We start from the raw sequence: 23,839 nt of genomic DNA on the forward strand, positions 1-23,839 counted from the left end.
TGCCCAACCCCCACCAAAGCTCAATCAATCAATGAGTACAGCATATTTTCTTCTGCAAAACCATGTAAATATTCTAAGGTATTTTCTTTGACGTTTGTTGTGGCCTGTCCCTCTTGTACAAATTCAGATATGTTTTAAAGTGTCGTTTTGAAATTCCTGGGGGAGATTAATCAATCACAGTCCTATACTGGGACACATTTCAGTCATGTAACAGTTCAGACTGAATGTTGAGGCAGACAATTCGGTCTCACAGTTAAAGAGAGCCAGCAAGCTTTGCCTTTCTTACTCTTTCTTAGTAAAAATACAATTTTCACAGAGTGTCAGGCCTAATGAATACAACAGCTCATTTCCCGTGGGTTTTACTCCATGAAATCAGTTACCAAGACGAAAGATCCCCAAACACCTCGCATCTGCCTAAGTCTCCTCTCCAGGGCTTTTTCCATGACTGAGACTGTGTGCAGCTGATCTCACCTCTACTCTTTTCATGCCCCTCCTGGGTTGTTGGTTTTTTTTGGGGGGGGGGAGTAGCCTGTTGCAGGAGGAGGAGGAGACACCTGTGACCAGAGGCACCAACCTGAGCCCCAGTATGTGGGTGCCCAGCACACACAAGCACAACATGATGGTATGACATCACGTCATGCCATCACCTGCTTCCCTTCAAGTAGAGATGTGTATTGATGCTCGGAAAAATTGTATTTATTAGATATTATCCTCCCTTCCTCATGTTTGTAAGTTCAGCAGAGTGTATCCCCTTGCTGCTTAAAAAGTCTTTCCTTTTTTTTTCCCCTTAAAACAATAATCACACAGATTCTTGCTTGGAAAAGGTAAAGATAACATATACTCATTCAGAATACTTGTTGAAGAGTAACAGATACAGCAGCTTTGTCCAGAGGGGCTTAAAATGGTGATCCAGTTACAAAGACATACTTTGGTCAAGCTTATGATGGAGTCTGAGCTTTGGAGCTCATACAAGCACATGGTTCTGCATTGCTGGAAGAATGATGATAAGAGAGCAAAAAGGAAGAGGAAGTGCCCACACCCTCAACAAACGGGGCACAGTGGGAGTGTCTTTCAGAGTTCCTTCTAGGAACCGTACAGGAAAATACTCAGAGGGCTTAAGCTCCTCTCATTTGCCTATCTAGCAAACATGCATTGCGTGTCGAGGTCCCCAAGCCACCCCCCAAATAACTCACAACGCACACTTAATTTTTGTTTAAGGTTTTTGGCATAATTTTGGCCACAACTTTATTTAAATACAAAACCGTGAGTGGTTGTTTAGGCATTGGTTAAGACTATCTGTCCCCCCACCTGGGGACAGAACTGACTTCCGGGCACCACCGAAAGACAGTGTGGGAAAACAAGTTGGGGAGAAATGGAGCTGAGTCACAGACCCTCAATTCTCATCCGCATGCTCCCCGAAGGCTTGCCGGCCCTAGTCCCATTCCAGGGATTGGACGAAAAGATGGCAAGCCCCAGGATTCCTTTAACGGAATTCCCTTTCCGCAGCAACCATGGAGGGGCAGGCCCAGCCTATCCTAACCCCTCCTCCACCAATTTCTAACCAATGCCTAACTGCCAATCAAGCCCTTTACGCTCGCCGCCAACCACTCACAATCCCAACCCAACCTTCAACCTTGCAGTTACCGCATCCAACCAAACATCATTCCCCAGTACAGAGAGATGTACTCCATCATTGCAGTAAAGGGCCAGAGCCTTGAAGGTAATCCGGGTGGGAAATAACCAACCCACCCAATTCCTCCACCTTCTTACACACTGCAGAATTAATGCGCTTCCTGGCCCTTTCAGCAGCCTCAGGTCAAGAAATGCCGTGCCAATAGCGCCTTTGCAACAATTGTGACCAAAATATTTTAACTGTGGGTATTAAGGTCATCAATTCCCCAAGTCTCTCTGAATCGTGGAGCGAAAGTAAAGCAATCATAAGTTGCCACATCGTTCTCCCCCAGCTGAATCACAATTGCCATGGGGGGGGGCCATCCGAAAGCACCCTCTGCTTAATTAGCGGGATGAATTCGCTCCACTGCATTCTGCGCCTGGACATCCACAACACCTGCACATGCTGCGGGCGGCCAAGACCCAGTCCCCTTCCAGACTGCCTAGCTCTGATGCCAGCCCAGTAAACGATGCTGTGCCCCACAATCCAAATGCAGACTGGAGCTAGAAACATGGGCAGGAAGGCCGAGATGGCGCCCCCAGTCCAGACTCGTCAGGGTGCTTGCCAGCTCAGTGCATGATGCTGTGGCCGACAATCCAAATGCGCACAGCTGCTCCTATGAAAAAAGGAATAACAGACAGGCATTAGCACAGGCATCATTGGCGATGCTTCCTGACATAACCTTTGTCAGCGTCAGACTTCCAATGACCCGTATTCACAATCCTGTCTACTAACAGGCCCCAGTGTGCAGCCTTTGCAGCAGCACCTATTTGGAAGGAATGAGGCGTGTTCAGCGGTAGGTAAGCCACAATAACTGGTGCACGTGAGCAATTAGATGCCTGTTGAACCGGAACCCATTTCTGTGCACTAGGATCAAGCCAGCCCCCAGGGGAACCAAAAGCCAAATATTTCCGGTATCCAATAACAGGGCAAGGGCCCACCTCACCTATGACTGGAAGCCTGATGGTGGCAACCCTGCTCACTAGGTCTGACTTAGAGCTCCAGACACTTATGACAAGCTCCAAAGCAGATAAGGAAAAGTCCTGAGGCAATAAGCCTCCAAACTCTCAGCCCGGTGCTGGCTACAACACAATTTCCCCAACCCTCAGTACACTAAAATTACAATGGAATACTGAAAGAAGTCTCGTCTTGATCTTGAACCAGCCGACAAGTCTTAACTTGTTGCGGATACTGCATAGGTCAAAGATTGACCGGCTTCCTGCCTGCTGTCCTGTGAAGGTTGGAACCTATTCCAACCTTCCGAGACCCTGCGCACGACACACTTTTAGAAGGGTCTCTGAAAAATTAAAGCTTTACTCTAGCAGACATTGCAGCGGACTGAATTCTGATAGTTTTAACAGTGCATCCGATCTGCAGCAGGTGGGCGAATTACTGCAGGTCCTGCTCAGAGGATGGGGGCAGGTTCCTCTAAATGGCCGAGGACTGCCAGCTAAATTTTAAGAAATCAGTCCAGGCCTTCTCATAAGACCTGAAAGCGGATGGGGAAACGTAAGCTACTACTCCTCATAATTATTAATTGTTGCCAAGTGCCACAGGAGCTCCAGAAAATCCGGCTATAGCTGGGCGTCCAGAGCCCAGGATCTGAAGCTCTCCAACTGAAAAAATGGGATAGAGCGACAGCAAAAACATTAGATGATCCCGAAATAAAGCGAGCAGAAACACAATATTAAACCTTAAGCAGTGCGAAGACTCTGCCAGAGCATGAGGACCGTTTTGCCAAGACTCTCACACTGCCTGGTTATCAGACCAAGACAGACCCGACGGTCCCTAAACTCCTCAATACAGATGTGCGCTGACACTACAATGGGGAAAACTCGAGAAAAGTTAGGTCACATGTGATTGCCTTGCCCTGCCAGGCTCAAGGCCACTGTACAGGATGATGAAGGGACCCCGGGCCATGAGACCACCTGGCCAAGCAGGAATGGAAGCGGCAGTCTGGAGCAACCACCCTGCATGCAAAATTTAACTGACCTAGGAATGATAGGATCTGACAAAGCAACACTTGCTTCAGAGGAAGTATTACAATAACGTCCTTCAAGGCCAACAGCTTTTCCACAGGCAAGCAGATGTTTGAGCAACGGTATCCAGCTAGCCCCCAAATACATTAAAAGGGGCAGTAGGACCCACTGTCCTCCACTGCCAACAGAACACCCAGCTCCTCAGGGAATAAAGGGGCGTCCAGTAAGCCTAAGCAGATGCTAAAGGACTCAAGTGCTGCACAGCCTATTGAGCAACCCACTGGCATCGCCTTATCAATATAAGGACCATCCAATTAAAGCCTAACTACTTAAAATCTTGAGGGTAAACCGGCAGCAGCCCAACAGCCGATTCAATATCGCATAATGCCAACAAGGCACCTCCTCCAATTTGTTGGTAAGCTCAACTGCCTGATCCAAAGATGCATATTTCACGGAACAATTCCGGAGGGATAGCATCATTCACTGAGGTGCCTTTGGGGTGCGATAAATATGGATCAGATGGAATTATATGGGGCTTTCTTAGGGGCGATCCCCAATGGGGATAAATGAAAATCGGGACTAGAAGGAGAATCAAGGGGATCCCACCATACGTCCCAATGCAAGCTGCTTCCTAACCTTCTTTCTGGCTACCACAGGTAGCTCTCTAACTGGCTTTTGAGTTGCTGTATTCTGAGCCACTGGCTGAAAAGCCAGAGGAATCCAACACCTTGGGAAAAACCCTTCCCACAAGCACAAAGCTACTGACCCATCTAGATAACCTTTTAGCCAGGCTTTCAAGGGAGATATTTTATGGAAATATGGGCAAGAGGTATTGAGTTATTGCTTGCCAGCCCCCACTTGGGCAAGATGCCCTGCCTTGTGTTGCCACCATGATGTGTAAATTTACAGGGCCAACGCTGGCCAGAAACCCTAAAGAAGTCCCAACAAAGCTGCCACCGGGCCAGCTTCCTGCATACCAGCTTCAGGTTCTATTGCTCAGGGAATTTCCATTTGAAATGTGGAGCTGCACAAGTGGTCCACATGTCCCCGTCCCTGCAATCCTAGCGAGCTGAGGGGATGATGGCAGCCCTGCGTCTAACATTCCCATCATAGTGAATTACCACTTATAGAATAGTGGGGTTCCCCAGCCACTCTGGGCAGCTTCCAACAAAATATTAAAATACAGTAATGCATCAAACATTAAAAGCTTCCCTAAACAGGGCTGCCTTAGATGTCTTCTAAAAGTCTGGTAGTAGACATCTGGTGGGAGGGTGTACCACAGGGCGGGTGCCACTTCTGAGAAGGCCCTCTACCTGGTTCCCTGTAACTTGGCTTCTCACAGTGAGGGAACCACCAGAAAGGCCCTTGGCGCTGGACCTCAGTGTCCGGGTAGAGTGATGAGGGAGCATGCAGCTGTCCCATACAGGGACCGATCCTGCAACCTAGGCATTACCGGCACCATACGCTGACCAGCTGAGCTATCCAGGATGTTCCCTAAAGACCCGGAACAGCCTCACCCTGACCCCTGGAGAGGTCCAAGGTGATGTCTGAATCATCATCAGAGCCCAGGGATGATTTACCTGCAAGGAGGTGTAAGCATCATCCCTGCTCCGCTTTTTCCTGCCTCTGAAGACGCTTCCTTCTGGAAGAAGGCACCTGGGGCATCAGCAAGTCATCCTCTGCAGGAGAGGCAAGCTCTGGAGGCATCTGCAAAGGCCCTGTCAAAGTCTGCAAAAAAAAAAAAAAAATCTAAACAATGTGAGGAAGAGGTGAAACCAATGCTTCGTGCACCACATGGGGACGCTATTCAGGCCAGAAACGCTGCCAGAGTCCATCAAATTCTAGGGCCAAGCGAGCCAAGCCCTACGATCACCTGCTAGGCCAGACATAAATGTTTCCAACGAGATAACAAACTCGATGCAGCCCACTGCCTGTCCAGGTACCCCTGCTTGCCCTTTAGAAGGAAGCACCTCCTCAAGAAATCCAAAGTTATTTTTGGGAGCAATAACACAAATGGGCCAAACTACCCAGCAACAAAATAGTCCAAAAGGAGCAGCTTGTTTTGCTTTGTTATAACAATGGCTAAGTGGGGGATATGAACCCTGTCTCCCAGGTCCTAGTCCTGCACTCTAGCCACTAAGCCACAATGGCTCGTCTCTAAAATGGCAGTCACCATTATCAGGGAAAAAAGAACCTGAAGAAAATAAACTTGTTCAGAAACAGCATAGTTAAAGAGCATACAAAGAGTGCTCATTGGAGGCACAGAGAGCCTCTGTCTCCACTCTGTCTGCCTAAGATATACATTAGCAACAAGTGAGCCTGCAAACAAACAGATACATTTTTAATAGAGAGAATGAGTCACATGTCACAGAAACTTAACAATTTACTGTACTGCTAACTGTAGCAGGCTTAGGCTTGAATGATATGTGCAGGCCGTGCAGGCCTCCCTGCTTCTGCTCTCTGCCTTTTTTGTCTCATTGCAATATTAAAGGAACTCAAAATAGTGCTCACGCCCAAGGCTAGATTAAGATTTGGCCAACAGCACTGCACGCACCCAAAATAAAGCCAACCTATGGGGATACTATAAATGAAAGTGATTCCAGGTAAGCTGGGAACAGCCCTGACTAGCCCCACAATTAAACGGGCGAAAATGGGGAAAACCTTTTTGCAAAAGAAAGCCCCTAATGGGGGCTCTCTCCCTATTGGGAAAGGCAAGCCAAGGAGGATTATGCACAGGCAGCACTCACAGATACAGGGAGAATCTTCCCAAAGGGCAGGGTAAGGGGTGGGGTGGGAAATCAAACAGGAAAAAAGGGGAAATAAATTAATTAAGGGACTAGAGAAGATTAAAAAGAAGGGGAAAATAAAGAAATGTAACCAGACAATGAGAAGATCGCTCCACTGTCCTCCAGACGGTCCAAGTGCTCCAGGTGATCCGTTGCATGCAGCAAAGAGAAAGTTCCAGGCTGCATGCAGAGTATTTAAACATTTTACCCCTCCCACCGAAATTGCAACATAACTTTTACCCCAGCAACCCAGTGAACCAATCACTGCCCCAGGCCATCTTTAGAGACCCTGCCTGGTAACAGAGGGGCGGCTCAGCAGACCCCACCGCAACACATGCTCTCCATGAAGGAGAACACGCTTTGTTGGTTTCGCTGCATGGTAAATATCCCACACTTCACAGGCGGGTGGCAGTCCCCTCACAGAGCAGAGCACATCATTCACAGGAGAGGCAAGGAAAGTCCGCCTTCTCATTCACCTCTCACCATGCCCAGACACGCTATCTTTCACCAGGACTTCAGCGCCAACTCTCTGTTTCCATGGGGACAAGAAAGCAGGGGCATGATGACAGAATAGGAAGCAGAGGGAGGAAGAGGCCTCGTGGCATCTTATGTAGTCAAAATATAAATGCTAGTCTTCACACAATATATGCAAACATTTTCTGATGTCCCACTTGTGATCCCAAACAGGGATGTACTACCTCCCCCCCCCATAGGCCCTGTAGAGGGACATGCAGTGGCTGCATTTGGCCCCCAGGTCAGTGATTCCCCACTCCTGGTATAGATTACTCAAGGCCTCCATAGTTTCCCGATTTTCTCTCTCCTTTGGCCTCCCTTACTCAGGGAAGCCAAACAGCTTGGTGATTTTAGAAAGAAATTGTGAAACCATGTTTCTTCAGCAGAAGTGCTCCACAGCACCGCACGCATGTGCAGAAAGGGGGCCTCAGGTTATGAAGATTTTGGGATATGGCCAGGCCTCCGGAAAAGATCCCATTCGTAACCACTGTACTTTTTCCATCTTTCTCAAATCTTCTGGCATTCACTGCCATTGGCTGCCCACAAATTCTAGTGTTATAAGAAAGGAATAACAGCTTTTCTCTGTCCTGTTGCACTGATGGCTTCCTGTGAATTGAAGGCTGACTAAACCTCAGGTGTGTACGGAGCTACAAGAATTGCCCCATCAAAGAAACTCACTGCTTGAGGTGTAGCATAAGGGTTTGCACACTCCTCAAGGCACTTTTGGCTCACATTGCTCAGGGATCAGTGGAAATAAACATAAGCACCTTGAATGTTACCTGGCAGCAAATTGGCAACCAGTGCCACTGTCTCAGCAACAGAGTGACATGTGGCCAGTAGCCTGCTGCTATGAGCACTCTGGCTGTTGCGTTCTGCAATAGCTGCAGCTTCTGGACCTGATACAAAGACAGCCCCACTGCATACTGCCAATGTCAAGTCTTTAGGTTACCAGTGCATGAACCACTGTGTCCAGTCTGCCAAGCAATTGACCAAGACCCAGAAATCACTTACTCATAATCCTCTAGTTTTTCATGGGTCAAGCTTAGTTTGTAGGCTGTTATGCACCATGGCATCCAGGCACCAATCCAGAGTTTGTGTTACGGAGTTTCTAGAGTTGGGTATCTTCAACATATGGAAGACACTTTGAAGGGAGAGGGGAATGGTTAATCATTAATATTATCTACACATAGTAAATTCCTGCACTCTGCTATTGTGGTTAAACAGCTCAAGACTGCAATTACTTGCAAAATCTAAATTAGACAGGTCAAGAGGTCGTTTCCTGCCTAGCCAGCTAACAAAAACTGCTGTTAACTGAAAACCGACCAGCAAGCTGTTTCCTGCCTTGCTTCTGCTTTAGTAATGCAAGATAAGAAAAGACACGAATGGAATGCTTAGCTAGCAAAGAGACACGTGTACGAAGGAGGTGGGAGGGGGTGCTTAGCCAGCAGAAGAGGGGAAGAGGAGGAAGTGCTTAGCCAGCAGTGTTTAGCCTGCAATATAGATATGCCCTAAAAGGGAATAAGTTGAAAACTTGCCAGTTGATTGGGGAAGTTTTGGGGGGAGGTCTGGGAGGAGGGTGAATGCTTTCAGGTATAAAAATGCTTGCTGAACATAGTAAAGGTACAGCCAGATTTCAGAAACTATTCTGCTGGCTGTCTCTGTGCACAGATCGCAATAAACTCTTTTCTCCAAAGAAGAAACTTTCCTGGTACTTCTTTTGTTCTTTCCTCGGTCCTGGGGACGCGGGCAAACGATTCTCTGGCAAGTAAAAGGCATAAGCCTACAGCTTGGTGCGTTGGCCGGGAAATTGCCCCACCCCAGAGGGCCGGGGAGAGCCAGGCTCGACCACAGGTGGACAGCTCTGACCGGTGTCTGCAGGCTTCAGCGCGCACCCTACCAACTCGTGGGGGAATCCGGCCACACCGCTCCTGAGTAGGGACCTCGGTCGAGGGAGAAAATAGGACTGGCCAGGGAAGGGAATCCGCAGCGAAGAAAAGGTAAGCCCGAGGGAAAGGGAAAGGCCTGATCAGCCTCACGTGGTCATAGCAGTAAAGTGCTGCCAGGAAAGGAACTGGCCGTGGCAACAGGGTGCTGCCAGTAAGGTTGGCTAAAAGGGAAACAGAGGGGAAATTGTATTGGTGTGTTTTGTGTGTTGCATGTCAGATACTCCGGTGACTGAATTGTCAAGTGTGGGCCGGGGATTAGCTGCCCCTTGGCCGAGCGATTGCAGGGTTGTGCGTTTTTTGGCAGGGCGACCTCGTCCAAACCACAACCTGTATCGTGTGGAGTGTGAAAGAATTTACAGCCTGGTTAGGAGCGGAGTATCTGAAAAATGGGGTCTGGGGCAAGCCAATGTAGTCCTCTGGAATGTTTTTTAAACAACTGGAAAGCGGCCACGAAGAATGATGATTGGGGAATCAAATTGCGAAGACAGAGGGTGAGGACATTATGTGAAGTTGACTGGCCCACGCAAACTATTAATTGGCCCCCGGAAGGAAGCTTTGATTTGCAACTAATCAGCCCATTATATCAGAACATCTTGAATGTCCACCCAGACCAGATCACCTACATTTCTACTTGGAAAACCAATGTAGAAAAGAATCCACCGTGGTTGAAAGCCTGCCGGGGCGACGCCCCACGAAATACAATTTGTGCAGTTCGACCGGCAGGGAAGGCAGAAAAGCCCCCGGTGATACCAGACCCAGAAGATGAGGAGGGGGGAGTCATCAAACCACCACCACCCTATGCTCCACCAACTGCCCCTCTAGCAAATCCCCCAGGCCCAGGTCCCCAGACACCGGGAGGAGCTGGCCCCCAGCCTGAACCCTCCAAGGCTGATGAATCAGGAGGGGAAGAAGAGGATGATGAGGAATTTATAAAGGGATTGATTGAGTTAGCAAAGAAGGGAAAAGAGTGGACTCAGTATCAGTCTTTGAGGTTGCAACAGTACGTACAACCCTATGCAGAAAAAGTGGATGTTAGTCCCCACTTGTTGGCTGCAGCAGGATGTTCCTCTACACAAGGGAAGAAATGGCAGAAGGAATGGATAGAAGCAGCAACCAGGGCGGCCTTCCATAAGTCCCATGAGGCGCAGAAAAAGGGTGGGGTCGGAATAATGCCCCTCCGGAGGGTTTATGACCCACCGGGACCTCCAGGGCCTGGTGGGGCGGAGGCACCACGGACCTACACGGTCCAGCATATACCCTTTTCAAGTGCAGATGTTTGTAATTGGAGAAATCAAAATCCTTCCTTTGAGGAGAATCCAGCAAAGATTATAAAATTGTTTGAAGGGATTTTTAAAACCTATAATCCCACTTTTGATGATGTGCAGTATTTGATGGATGCGCTGCTAACCACAGAAGAAACTAGGCGAATCCATGTTGAAGCCCGAGTACACATGAAAGCGCAGGGAATGGCGGATCCAGACATTACAACAGGATACCCTGAAAATACACCGAATTGGGATTATCAGACTGTTGATGGTCAGAAAACCCTCACTACCTACCGCCAGAATGTGTTAAATGGTATGAGGAGGGCAGCCAGGAAACCCACCAACTTTGTGAAGGTCAGAGAGGTAGTGCAGGGGAATGAAGAGGCCCCAGGGGCTTACCTGGAATGCCTGAAGGAAGCCTACCGTCAGTATACTCCTGTAGACCCAGATGAGGCTGCCAACGCCCCTATTGTAAAGGCTGCTTTTGTAGCTCAGGCAGCGCCCGATGTCCGCCGAAAAATTCAGAAGCACGAGGGGTTCATGGGCCACACCCTTGAGTGGATGTTAGAATTGGCTCAAACCACTTACAATCAGAGGGAGGAAGAGGAACAAAAGAAGAAGGAGAAATATCAAGCAAAGAAGTTGATGGCATTACAGGCTACCGCACCCATCCCTCAGAAAAGAGGAAGTGCCCGGGGAGGAGGGCAAGGCCGCCTGGGGAGGAATCAGTGTGCCATCTGCCGGCAGGAAGGGCACTGGAAAGGAGAATGCCCACAGGCTCACTTAGGAGGAAGAGGACGAGGAGAACGAGTCCCAGGCCCAATCCCCATGAGACCTGGACAGGAACTGAGACCTTGGTCATCGACAAATGCCAGCAGGGGTAGAGGACGTGGACAGGGACCTCCCTGGTACCCCCCAGCCCAAAGGCAGCCCGGCACGATGAGCCTGAGAGAGGAGGAAGAATATTAGGACAGACCGGGCCCAGCTGATTTAGGTTCCCGTGAGCCCATGGTCAAAATACAAACAGGGAACCAAACCATCCCCTTCATGGTGGACACAGGAGCTGCCCACTCTGTTTTGCCCGTACCAGTGTCCAAGCCCACCAAGCAAACGATTAACATAATAGGAGCCACAGGAAAATCACAAAGAGCCCCCTTCCTGCAATCTGTTATCTGTCGCCTGGGCGGCCAAGTGGTCCAACACAAGTTTTTGTATATACCGGAGTGTCCCATCCCATTATTGGGCTGAGACCTGCTATCAAAATTGCAAGCCCAGATTTCTTTCCAACCGACAGGAGAAGTAACAATGACCACAGGGCCAGCAGGAGAGTTTTCCTTAGAGGTACCCTTGAGGGAACACTGGCACTTAATGATGGTAAAAGAAGAGGAGGGGATTATTCCAGAGGACCTCTTGCAAGAAGTTAACCCTGGTGTATGGGCAGAAAGCAACCCACCCGGAATGGCAAAGAACATCCCACCTATAATAGTTAAGCCCAAGCCATTTGCTAACCCTGTGGCTGTGAACCAATACCCTATCCCCTGGTGAGCTGCAGAAGGAGTATGGGTACATTTGGAACGGTTGCTTCGCCATGGCATCCTGAGACAGTGTCAATCTCAGTGGAACACCCCACTCTTGCCGGTGAAGAAGGAAGATGGCACGTACCGCCCGGTCCAGGACCTTCGATTGGTCAACCAGGCTGTGGAAACCCTCCACCCCAATGTGCCCAATCCTTACACACTGTTGAGTTTAATACCTCCTACTGCCTGCTATTTCACGGTACTGGACTTGAAGGATGCATTCTTCTGCTGCCGTCTGGCAGAGGAAAGTCAGCCCCTGTTTGCATTTCAATGGATGGATCCAGGAACAGGCACCAAGGTGCAATATACGTGGACGAGGCTTCCACAAGGTTTCAAGAATTCTCCAACCCTTTTTGGGGTAGCATTGGCTTCGGACCTGTCTAGCTTCCCCACCAGCCCACACAGGGTCTTGTTGCAGTACTTAGATGACCTTCTTTTGGCCTGTTCAGACGAGGACACGTGTATGAAAGCCACCAAGGATTTGTTAAATCACTTGGCTGAAGCAGGATACCAAGTATCTAAGAAAAAGGCCCAAATATGCCAACCCACTGTAAAATACCTTGGATTTGATATATCCCATCAGCAACGGACTCTAAGAGAAGAAAGGAAGCAAGCCATTATCCAGATTCCAGAGCCAAAGAATCGCAGAGAACTTCATGGCTTCTTGGGCTCGGCAGGATTCTGTAGAATATGGATCCCTGACTTCAGCACAATTGCCAAGCCTCTGCATGAATCAACCAGAGGAACTGAAAAGGACCCCTTTGTGTGGGGAGAGGAGCAACAGCAGGCCTTCAAGGATCTGAAAAGGGCATTGCAGCAAGCACCAGCGCTGGGTATCCCAAATCCTGAGAAGCCTTTCTCCCTGTTTGTGGATGAAGACCAGGGAACAGCAAAGGGAGTGCTATGCCAGAAATTGGGGAGCTGGCAACAGCCCGTGGCATACCTATCTGAACGCCTGACGCCTACAGAACAAGGTTTACCGCCATGTATGAGAGCAGTTGTGGCAGTAGCCACCCTACTGAACAAAGCAGACAAATTTACTTTTGGCCAAGACACTGTTTGTGTGACTCCGCATGCAGTCCCAGCACTGCTTGACATGAAGGGTACCTATTTCCTCTCCCAAGCAAAGATGAGAAAGTGTCAGATATTATTGTTACACCCGCGTTTGAAGTTCCAGGTCACCACTGCCCTCAACCCAGCTACCCTGTTGCCGGTAGGAGAAGGTGAGGAGCAGACGCACGATTGCATTGAAGTAATGGACGAAGTATACTCCAGCCGACCAGACCTTAAAGATGAGGCAAACCCCCACTGGCTTTCATGGTTTGTGGATGGAAGCAGCTTTGTTGAGGCTGGGCAGCGAAAGGCAGGCTATGCAGTGGTAGCCTTGGAAGACCAGGTGGTCGAAGCAAAGTCCCTCCCGCCTGGAACATCGGCCCAGCTGGCAGAACTAACCACGCTTACCAGGGCCCTGAACCTGGCAAAGGGGCAGAAAATAAACATTTATACAGATTCTAAGTATGCATTCCTGACTTTACATGGCCATGGAGCCTTATGGAAAGAAAGAGGTTTGCTTACCTCCAGAGGAAACCAGGTGGCCCACCCACAAGCCTTATTGAACCTTCTGGATGCTGTATGGGAGCCCAAAGCGGTAGCGGTTATCCATTGTTATGGACACAAAACTGGACCAGGGGAAGTGGCCAGAGGAAATCGATTGGCAGACAAAGTGGCCAAGAAAGCAGCCCGGGAACTGGCCCCAGCTCCAATCATTGGAGCACTGATCCCAGAAGAGATTTTAAGCACCGCTGACAAGCCGGCTTACACAAAACAGGAAAGGGACACTGCAGACGCCCAGGAGTTGACATTGACCAAAGAAGGATGGTACCTCACACCTGATGACAGGATATGGATTCCAGAGTCCCTGTCTCGGCAGATAACTCAGAGATACCATGCGTCAACCCACATGGGGCCAGATGCTACCACCAAGCAGCTGGCAAAGTGCTTCTATATAGCCCACCTTTATCAACTGGCAGCCCAGGTTTCCAGGAAATGCCTGCTATGTCAAAAGAATAACCCCAGAACCGGACCACTGGCTCCCCCAGGAGTTCAGCACAGTGGAACTGCACCTATGGAAGATCTTGTTGTGGACTTCACTGAATTACCCCGTTGTGGACTATATCGCTACCTGCTGGTGGCAGTGTGCACCTACACCGGATGGGTCGAAGCATGGCCAACAAAGACTGAAAAGGCAATTGAAGTAACCAGGTGCCTGCTTAAGGAAATCATCCCTCGCTATGGATTGCCAAGGTCCATAGGATCTGATAATGGACCAGCATTCGTTCATGCAGTCCTACAGGGACTGGCTAAAGCGCTCCAGATCAACTGGAAGCTGCATACTGCTTATAGACCCCAGAGTTCTGGAAAGGTAGAAAGAATGAACAGGACTCTAAAGAATCAGCTGTCCAAGCTGACACAGGAAACCAGGTCTAATTGGGTGACCATGTTGCCCTTGGCATTACTCAGGGTCCGCAGTCTTCCGTCAAAGCGGACCCACTTGTCACCTTTTGAAGTTCTGTTTGGGAGACCAGTCCCATATGTTAGAATGTTAACTCCATATGCTAGCCAAGATGTGCAATTGAGTAACTATGTACAGTCACTCTCCCAAGTTTTCTCTTATCTCAACAGGTGGACCCAGGCTCGCACCCCATGTGTGTTAACTGAACCGTTCCATCAGTTCGAACCGGGTGACGAAGTGTGGGTGAAAGACTGGCAGCGAGCCCCCCTACAGCCCTGCTGGAGGGGACCATACACCGTGCTACTCTCTACCCCTACTGCTGTGAAGGTTGCCGGCATCACCCCGTGGGTCCACCATACTCGAGTGAAGAAAGCCATTTCAGACTGGACAGTAACACCAGATCCAGAGAACTCTCTTCGGATGACCATCTCCAGGCGCCCGGTTGACGACCGCCCTGCTGATATCACTCCGGAGGCTGATATCTCTACGCACGGCTGAAGAAGTGGATGGGAGGAATGCCCGCAGGCAGCGTTCCCAACGTTCCAGTCTTAGAAACACACCCACCAGAAAACATTCGTCCAGAATATGGGGAAAGGGCACACATCTCAATAATTTGGGAGGAGGGCCATCCCATTGGATATCTGACTCCATACGATACCAGAGTTTTAGCAGCAGTTTATTCCTGTGGGTGTGTTGCCTTACATTTTCCACCGGACCCACCTCCTGAAGGTGCTTACCTTCCTCCCACCCATCTAAGTTACATACACCCAGTGGGAGCCACAGGCGTGTATAGGCACTCCCTTGGTATCTGGCATAACTAGAATCCATCATGACTGATTTCTGGTGGGAGGAACCATGGAAGGATTGGGGTTGGTGGATAGGGGTTATCTCAACCGCTCTTGTCATATGGATGTGCATTTTCTTTTGCTGGCATGAGTGTCACAGGCTCTGCGGGAGGCGACGGCCAGATCCTTCTATCCCCATGATGATCCTCATAGTATATCTTATGTTGGCTATTGTGGGGGGAGATGTAAGGACTGGCAAGCAAGGCCAAGGGGGAACAGGTTTGTTAAACAAGACATCCAGGGGAGAAAATTACCATAAGATGTGGGAAGACAATGTTTATATCAAGGATATGTTTAAGTTCGCTACTATGTTACAGCTCTCCAATTGTTGGCTGTGTATTCATATACCACCTTATGCACAACGGCCAGGTTTGATGCTACACGGAATTCCCATTGATAACATCTTTAGCATAGACAATAGGATAAACCCCGAAGAAGCTCAATGGCCACCTGTAAAATTGGCCCTGTCCGAGCCAGCCTTTATTTGTTTAAATTTTTCTGAAGGGTCAAATCTACGAGGGATTTACCCCAATTGCCTATATGTCTTAAATTTTGTATTCAATAGGACCTGTTCCGCCTTCTTTACTTATGGTAATACCTCACAGTGTTATCAATCTGATACTAGCTCCAAGTTAATGACAGACATGCACCACCTCCACGAAAGCTCAAGATCCAACTCTTCCGTTATAGCCCTGTTAAACTCCACTGAGGAGCAGTGGCACATAAGCTTTCTGTTTTCAGAAGCCTTCAATTGGTCAGAACGGCACCAAAACACAAGTTACCTTCTTCAGAAGGAACTATGGTTAATTTGTGGCGATGCGGCATTCAGATCCGTTCCCCAAGACCTTACTGGAGTTTGTACCTTGGGTATGGTGATCCCCCTTTTATATAAGGTGGACAAGCTACCAACATCTCTCAGGCTGCGTAACCGCAGGGCAGTTAATGCACCTATTAACCACTATATTGAGACCCAGATATCGCGAGCCCTGCTACCTTCTTTAGGGGCAGCCATGAATTATAGAGATCTTCATCTGCTGGCCAATTGGACAAAAGGATTATTCAATGATACCATTAAAGCGTTAAGGGAGCTCAATCGAGAGGTGACTGCTATGAGGGAGGTTGTCTTACAGAATCGATATGCTTTGGATGTGATGTTGGCCTCAAAGGGTGGGGTTTGTGCCCTGGTTCATTCTCATTGTTGTATGTTCATCCCAGATAATAATGTCAGTATTTCAGCCACCATTAACCACATGGAAACAATGATAGCTGAAAACCCGCTGAAAGCCACAGGGAGTGATGCATGGGGTTGGTTGTATTCCTGGCTCCCTGATGGCAGTTGGCTCAGGAATGTTGTAGTATTATTAGCAGGACCGCTGTTAATCCTTTTGCTTCTTTGCCTCTGTATCCCCTGCTTATTGCAATGCTTGCAGCAAATGATGCAAAGACTCCTGTCACGAAAACTAGGACCCACGGTCATCGCTGTGATGAGAGAGTATAGGCCCATACCCCAGAACGAACCTAAGTATTAGGTTGTTCAGAAGAAGAGGAGGGAGTGAAGGGAGAGGGGAACGGTTAATCATTAATATTATCTACACATAGTAAATTCCTGCACTCTGCTATTGTGGTTAAACAGCTCAAGACTGCAGTTACTTGCAAAATCTAAATTAGACAGGTCAAGAGGTCGTTTCCTGCCTAGCCAGCTAACAGAAACTGCTGTTAACTGAAAACCGACCAGCAAGCTGTTTCCTGCCTTGCTTCTGCTTTAGTAATGCAAGATAAGAAAAGACACGAATGGAATGCTTAGCTAGCAAAGAGACACGTGTATGAAGGAGGTGGGAGGGGTGCTTAGCCAGCAGAAGAGGGGAAGAGGAGGAAGTGCTTAGCCAGCAGTGCTTAGCCTGCAATATAGATATGCCCTAAAAGGGAATAAGTTGAAAACTTGCCAGCTGATTGAGGAAGTTTTGGGGGGAGGTCTGGGAGGAGGGTGAATGCTTTCAGGTATAAAAATGCTTGCTGAACATAGTAAAGGTACAGCCAGATTTCAGAAACTATTCTGCTGGCTGTCTCTGTGCACAGATCGCAATAAACTCTTTTCTCCAAAGAAGAAACTTTCCTGGTACTTCTTTTGTTCTTTCCTCGGTCCTGGGGATGCGGGCAAACGATTCTCTGGCAAGTAAAAGGCATAAGCCTACAACTTCACTCCAGAATTCCAAATGACTGTTCCCAACAGCTTCATATTGATGTTCAATAGCCACTGCATACCCTCCAGCATTCCTCAGATGAAAATAGGGACATTTCTCACTCCCCACAACTGACACTCCCACCATTTTTGTCCCCCCATGCCCATATACAGCATCTTCTGTCAGAAGAATGGCAAGTTCCACAACCACATCACACACAGGACACAGCACGTACAGCCTCCACTGAGCAGAGAAAACCTCATAATCCCAATTTTATTTCATTTCATGCTTTGGTACATTTACAAAAAGAAAAGCATGCATTAATAAATAAATTTTAGAAGGTGGCAACATTAGACAAACACACACACACACACATATATATATACACACACAGTGGTACCTCGGGTTACATATGCTTCAGGTTACATACGCTTCAGGTTACAGAATCTGCTAACCCAGAAATATTACCTCGGTTTAAGAACTTTGCTTCAGGATGAGAACAGCAGCAGCAGAATGCTCCATTAGCTAAAGTGATGCTGCAGGTTAAGAACAGTTCCCAGTTAAGAGCTGACCTCCGGAACGAATTAAGTACGTAACCAGAGGTACCACTCGTGTGTGTGTGTGTGCGCGCGTGCGTATGGGGAGGGGGGATCTAGACTCCTTTCACTCCCCCCCCATGCCGTCCAGGGAGGCTTTGCCCTCTGCTTGCCCCTCAGATCCAATGCATTACGTGGGGAAGGGCCTCAGTTGTAGTAGCCTCTCCTCCTTTACCTTTGCCATCTCTGCATATTATTATTATTATTATTATTATTATTATTATTATTATTATTATTTAATAATCATTTATTATTTATACCCCACCCATTTGGCTGGGTTTCCCCAGCCACTCTGGGTGGCTTCCAGCAGAATATTAAAACACAGTTCTAAGGCCTTCACCATCCATTCTTCCTTTCAGGGTATTCTCACAACTTTCCACTTCTTAGCATAAAGACCCCTTGCCACTGTCGCTGCATATCTAAATACAGCTGCATATATAAATAGAGTTTGTAATTTGGCTGACCAATATCCCCGGCCAGAAAGATTATGGACTCTTGGAAAAGTCATGCCCCAAAAGACCTTGGCCTCCCTACAGGTCTACCACATGTGACAGAATGACCCCTTGCAATTTTTACATTTCCAACATATATTTGGTACATTCTCGTACATTCAAGCTAAATTCTTTAGAGTTAAATAACATCAGTACATCATCTTATAATAATTCCCTCTTATAATATGAAGAAGAAGATGGTGAAGGAAGAGGACATGAGCCAAAAGTCACTCTCCCCACCCTCTCCAATGTGATTACCAACATCTGGGAGTCCCATTCTTCTTAGAAGAAACAGTGTGAAGAGCCTAAGCTTACAGTAGATTATATAGCAACATTATATATTACACAAATATATACATAATACTAACATTGCACCAAGAAACCTCTCCACAGATATCTGTGATGCTGTACTTCCGGGTTGGTGCCTCCGGTAATGGCGGGAGGAATTCACCCCGTGGGAATTTGGGTCTGTACCGCCACGGCGAAGGCAGAGACCCGTAAAAATCACAGGCGAGAGAAGCCTTTGAGCGTGGGATTCGGCGGCCACCTTTTGCGCCTCCCGTACTCGTGGGGAAACCCGGTTTTGGGGATCCGGAGCGACGTGGGGTGAGCGGCGTGGTGCTTCGAATCGTGTGCTTCTTCCATGGAGCGAAGCCGCATAGCTGTTGCCAGAGAGCACTGACTTTTTCCTGTGGACAATTTGACTCCAAAGTAATTACCCGTGAGTAGAGCTGAAGTGGGAGAATTGGATTTTTACACGTTTAATTTGGTATCGAAACGTGGAGCTTCAATACAGGAAGTCCGCCTCCCCCTTTTGTAAATAAACTGAAAGCAATGAGGCTGCAAGCTGAAGTCTTGGAAAGCCTTTTGTAAAAGACTAAATTTCCATCAGCAAAGAACATACCCCCCCCCTTGGAGACAGGAGAAGAGGGGGGGAAGTGGTGGACTGAATATGCCTGTAGGAGAGAGTGAAGAGAATTAAAATACCACCGCTCTGACCCTGGAAATGGGCTGCTAGCAGGATTGATGTCTTTTGGAATGTTCATTGACAGCGTCTAGAACGTTCATTGACAGGTAGCTAAACAAGAGAATACATTGTTTCTACTGTCTCCGGATGTTTGTTTGTTTGTTTTTTTTAAAAAAGGAGTAAAAGTAACTGAAAACTGAAACTAACTTTGGATTATTGGAACATTGTTTAAAAGAGGACAGTACTGACTAATACAAATAGAAACTGTTTCCCCCTAGTGGAAGCTTTTGAAATTGGTTGCTCTACAGGAGCTGAGCTAGGGGAATTTCCAGCTGCAAGATAAAAAATTGTGAGACTCTGGGATTGACCTTGAATCTCTTAAGTGTTATGGCAAATGGAAAGGAAAAAACAGACTGAATGTCGACATAAGAGGCCTTAGTGGTCGCATTAGTGAAAATAAACGATTCGCTGGAACAGCGTCACAAGAAAACAGACGTGATAAATGCGAAAGTGGATGCTGCAAATATTAAAATCCACTCAATTGCAGAAAGTATAAATAATCTGGGACAAAAGGTGAATACCAATACAGAAACCATCCAGAAATTGATACAGGAATCTACTTTGATACGGCAAACTGCGGATGAAGCCAGGGAGAAAGCCCTTGCTGCTGAATGTAAAGTAATACAACTGGAGAGAGAGAGAGTCCTATCCATACAAAGGCAATTTGATGAACATAAGCTGACTTTTGTTATGATTGAACTTAAAGAAAAACAGACGAATTTGAGGACCAGAGCCCTACCTGAATTGGAAAAGGAAAGCTTGACAGAGTTTCAGGAGGAGACAGGACTAACATCGGTTGAGAAAGAGAGATATTTGGGGGTTAGTATGACCGCCAAAAATGCGAATTTATTTAAGGATAACTGTGAAGGACGTTGGATTGAAGAGAAGGGGGATTTGGAAATATGAACAAATCTGAAGTTGTTATTGTTGGGCCGAGTTGTTGTGGTGGGGATGAGGGTTGCTGTGTTGCCGGGGATGTTGCTTTTGTTTCAAACATTGCAAGTTTTGGATGGGATGGATTGTTTCAGGAGGTGGCAGAGGGATGTTTCCAGATTTGTTTGGCAGGGCAGGAAGCCTCGAGTAAAATTTAAGATATTGACGGATGCCAAAGAAGGAGGCGGACTTGCCCTGCCAGACCCCTAAACTTTGTTGTGAACCATCTGCTTTTTGCTGGCCGAGAGAATGGCTGCTTCTTGAAAACACTGAAGTGTTGGATAATGGCAGATGAAGTTGATGGAATATATGGAATTAGCGGAAATGACCGGCAAGATCCGAGACCAGGGAGAAGAGTCGTGGAAGAAGACTGGAAAAAGTTTAAAGACTATGGAAGTATTGTAAAATTAATGAATGTTAGAAGAATGTTGGAATGAAGTTATATGGCTTTAGTAGAAATGTTATAAGGAATTAAGTATAAATAGATTAATAGAATATTAAAGGAAAAAATAAGGTTAGAATGTGTTAAGATAATTATAGGATAGAAAACAGAGGAAGATGGAAAGGAATTGCTGAAACAATTAATAGAAGTGGAATACAAAAAGGGAGGTGTGAGGAGGTCGTTGGAAATAAGCGAATGAAAGATAAGATATTGAAAATGTTTGAGGTGTTTTTAAACTGTTTTTGTTTGTTTTTGCTTTGTTTGTATTGGTATTGTTCTTTTTCTTTTCTTTTTTGTTTGTAGTGTTGTGTTGAAATTGTTGGAAAAGTAATAAATATTATTTTTTATTTTTTTAAAAAAAAGATATCTGTGATGCTGCCACACACACACACACACCCGCATTCCCCAAACGCCAAAGTCCACATCATTCACACTGTCTTTGACTTTCATCACAAGTGAAGCAAAAGCAAATGACGTGGAGCGGAGCTTGTGTATATTCAGCCCCAGTAAAAGACAGTCCCTTAAATACGCAAGCTCCTCTGGACACAGACCTGCAATCCCCCCCACCTGCTCTTAAATGTAAACAACTTATTTTAAAGAGCAAGTGGACCAATTCTTTAGCCCCAAAATAAGTGCATTTAAAGGGACAGAAGAAATCTAGATTGTGAGTCACTGTGCATTTTATTACTGTACAACAAAGGAAACTGGAAAGACACTTGTCTCCCCTTACAAAAAATAACTTTGTGATTCTGACTATCAGAGAAATCTGGCAAAACTGCCTGGACTTCTGGAAATCTAATCCAATTTCACTGCTGAGCTTTGAATTCTGGTGTCACCTGATGGGGCTTCACTTCCTGGGTGGTGAAATTGAGGGCGCCACAGGTTAAAGGGGGGACATGTCCTTGGAGCCCTGGGAAGGGGGAAGAGATTGATTTACCCCAAATGCAACTGCATTTAATGGGAGTGAGGGGATCCGAGTCACTGTGCATTTTATTACTATACCACAAGGGAAACTGTGGACAGACATTTGTCCCCCTTTCAAAGAAGTTCATGCTGTCAGGGAAACTGCCTTGGCTTCCAGAAACCTAATCCAATTTCAGTGCTGTAATCTGATGGGACTCATATCCCCACATGCAGGATTGAGAAATTGAGGCTGGCACAGATTAGGAGGGACGTGTCCTTGGAGTTCTTGGAAGGGGGAAGAGATTTAATTGCTTTTCAACACTGTGCTTTATATTATGGTATAGCACAATTAGAATTCTAGCAATTTGTTGCACTGCCCTGAATCCATTGTTCCTGGGCGCTGGCAAAGTGTTCCTTGCAATCCTCTACAAATTCCTCCAACTAAGCCTCAGTTCCTTGCTTGTTCTTGAACTCAGTTCCGTGCTGTTCTCGAACTCCTTCTTGGCTCTTCAGCTCTCTAGAATGATGAAGACACTCCTGATCTCCTGCCTCCTCTTGACCCTTCTGAATCCAGGTGAGCAGAACCACAGCTGCTGGGCAGTTCATCATGTTTCCAGGAAGGAATTGGGCGGGGGGGGGGGGCTTCAGCCATTAAAGCAGGAGAAGAAAGGAAGAGGAATAAATGGTCAAGCTACAAGGGATCTTCAATCAGGATAGTTTGTTCCCAATATTTGTTTTTATTTAACCAAATACATACTGAGAGGTGCAATATCCCCAAGTCCATTGGGGGAGCAATGGGGGCAGTTGCCCACTTTTGGGTAAACCAGAATCCTAGGTTTCATCTACAACAAAGAGTATGTTTCTTGAACTTTTTTCCTGTCTGCTTCCCTCATCGTCCACTCAAATTCAGCCCTTTCCTTCTGAAACTTTGTTCTCAATATTAAATTTTACCAAATGCATACAGAGGTATGGCATCCCCAAGTACATTGGGGGAGCCAAAGAGGCAGTAGTTCACTCTTCAATAAACCAGAATCCAAGCTTAAATTTAAAGCAGTGGTGTCCAAACCTTTTTCAAAGAGGGCCAGATTGGATGAAGAGAAAAGCCGTGGGGGCTGACCAAAGGGCCAACCAAAGTTGTTAACCTTTTATTTCGGAGCGGAATTATCCTGCCCCCACCCCATGCAATCTTTTAGTTTGCTGGTGTTACACACCACCCCAATCTCTGGGTGGAGTCAGATCCCAGGGGTACCAGATGTGCTTACCAGAGTCTGTCATGTTTGCTGGTGCTGATGGGAGTTGTACTACAACTACTTCGGGAGGGTTAAAGGTTTCCCCACACCTTCTCTACTGGTCCTCTCCCTCAGCCTGCAGGAGCCATCTTGGACAATCATTCTCTGGTCTATACAAGGCTCACCCCTATTCACAGAGTTTAAGATCTACTGAAGGAATATATATAGGAAGCATTATGTAGATGAACAATGGTCCATCTAGTCTAGCCTCTTGTTCTTGCCATGGGTCCTATGGGAAGCCCGTAAGAAAGATCTGAGTGCAACAGCTCCCTTTCTGCAGTTTCCAGCAACTAGTATTCAGACAAATAGTGCCTCCAATGTTGCAGGAAAAAATATATCAATAGAGGATGGTAACCATGTATGCATCTAGTCCACTTTTGAAGCAATCCAAGTCGGTGGCCTTTGCTGCCTCTCCTAAGATGGCATTTGTAGCAGAAAGTGTTGTGTTCATGTACCTTGATGCAGACCTATTCTTCCTACACAGTTACTAAAGTTTTCTAAACCCATTTTCCCCCTGTCTGCAGTGACATCTTTGACATGTGAATCTTGTTGGAATGAAGGAAAAGATTGCAGAAATGCCACCATTGAGGAGTGTGACGATTCCAGTGACCAGTCCTGCATGTCTGCCCTTGGAGTTGGCAAACTGTGTAAGTGAGAAGAACTTTCAACCTCTTTGATCACCAAAACGTAAACCCCCTGACTCATTTTCTAAGGGCATATCTTCGCCACAAGCCATTGAAGAAGACTTTTCATAAAGTAGTGTTCTAGGTTCTGCATTGCCTGTAGGATCAAGGAAGAAATTCAAGTCAGTTCATATTTACTCAATTGGCAGAGCAAAACAAAGCCATCCTTCAGAATCTGCCCTTCTTCCATTTCTGCAATT

General features: G+C 47.0%; 1 protein-coding gene and 2 long non-coding RNA genes across 4 annotated transcripts in view; 2 read left to right on the top strand and 1 right to left on the bottom strand.

The window, feature by feature from the left end:
- Positions 1 to 6,551, top strand: part of LOC310712567 — a 29,550-nt gene extending 22,999 nt beyond the window's left edge. The window contains exon 2 of the long non-coding RNA XR_014528947.1: positions 2,473 to 6,551. This is a non-coding gene — a long non-coding RNA (uncharacterized lncRNA). The remainder of the gene's footprint in view (positions 1 to 2,472) is intronic.
- Positions 1 to 23,839, top strand: part of LOC310712511 (phospholipase A2 inhibitor NAI-like) — an 86,948-nt gene that overhangs the window by 55,805 nt on the left and 7,304 nt on the right. Inside the window, exons 1-2 of one of the 2 annotated variants that reach the window (XM_083515653.1) lie at positions 21,982 to 22,241; positions 23,481 to 23,603. The exons of the other annotated variant lie outside the window; for it this stretch is intronic. Coding sequence (XP_083371779.1) covers positions 22,190 to 22,241; positions 23,481 to 23,603 — 175 coding nt within the window. The 5' untranslated portion in view covers positions 21,982 to 22,189. Of the gene's footprint in view, positions 1 to 21,981; positions 22,242 to 23,480; positions 23,604 to 23,839 lie in introns of those variants that run through there. 2 annotated transcript variants of the gene reach the window in all.
- On the bottom strand, positions 1,207 to 3,504 carry LOC310712543. Its single transcript, XR_014528918.1, has 2 exons — positions 3,366 to 3,504; positions 1,207 to 2,288 (listed from the first exon to the last, which is right to left on the bottom strand). It is a non-coding gene; the product is annotated as an uncharacterized lncRNA (long non-coding RNA).

Source organism: Podarcis liolepis (assembly GCF_965112155.1).
Source record: "Podarcis liolepis genome assembly, chromosome: 7".
NCBI classification, from domain to species: domain Eukaryota; kingdom Metazoa; phylum Chordata; class Lepidosauria; order Squamata; family Lacertidae; genus Podarcis; species Podarcis liolepis.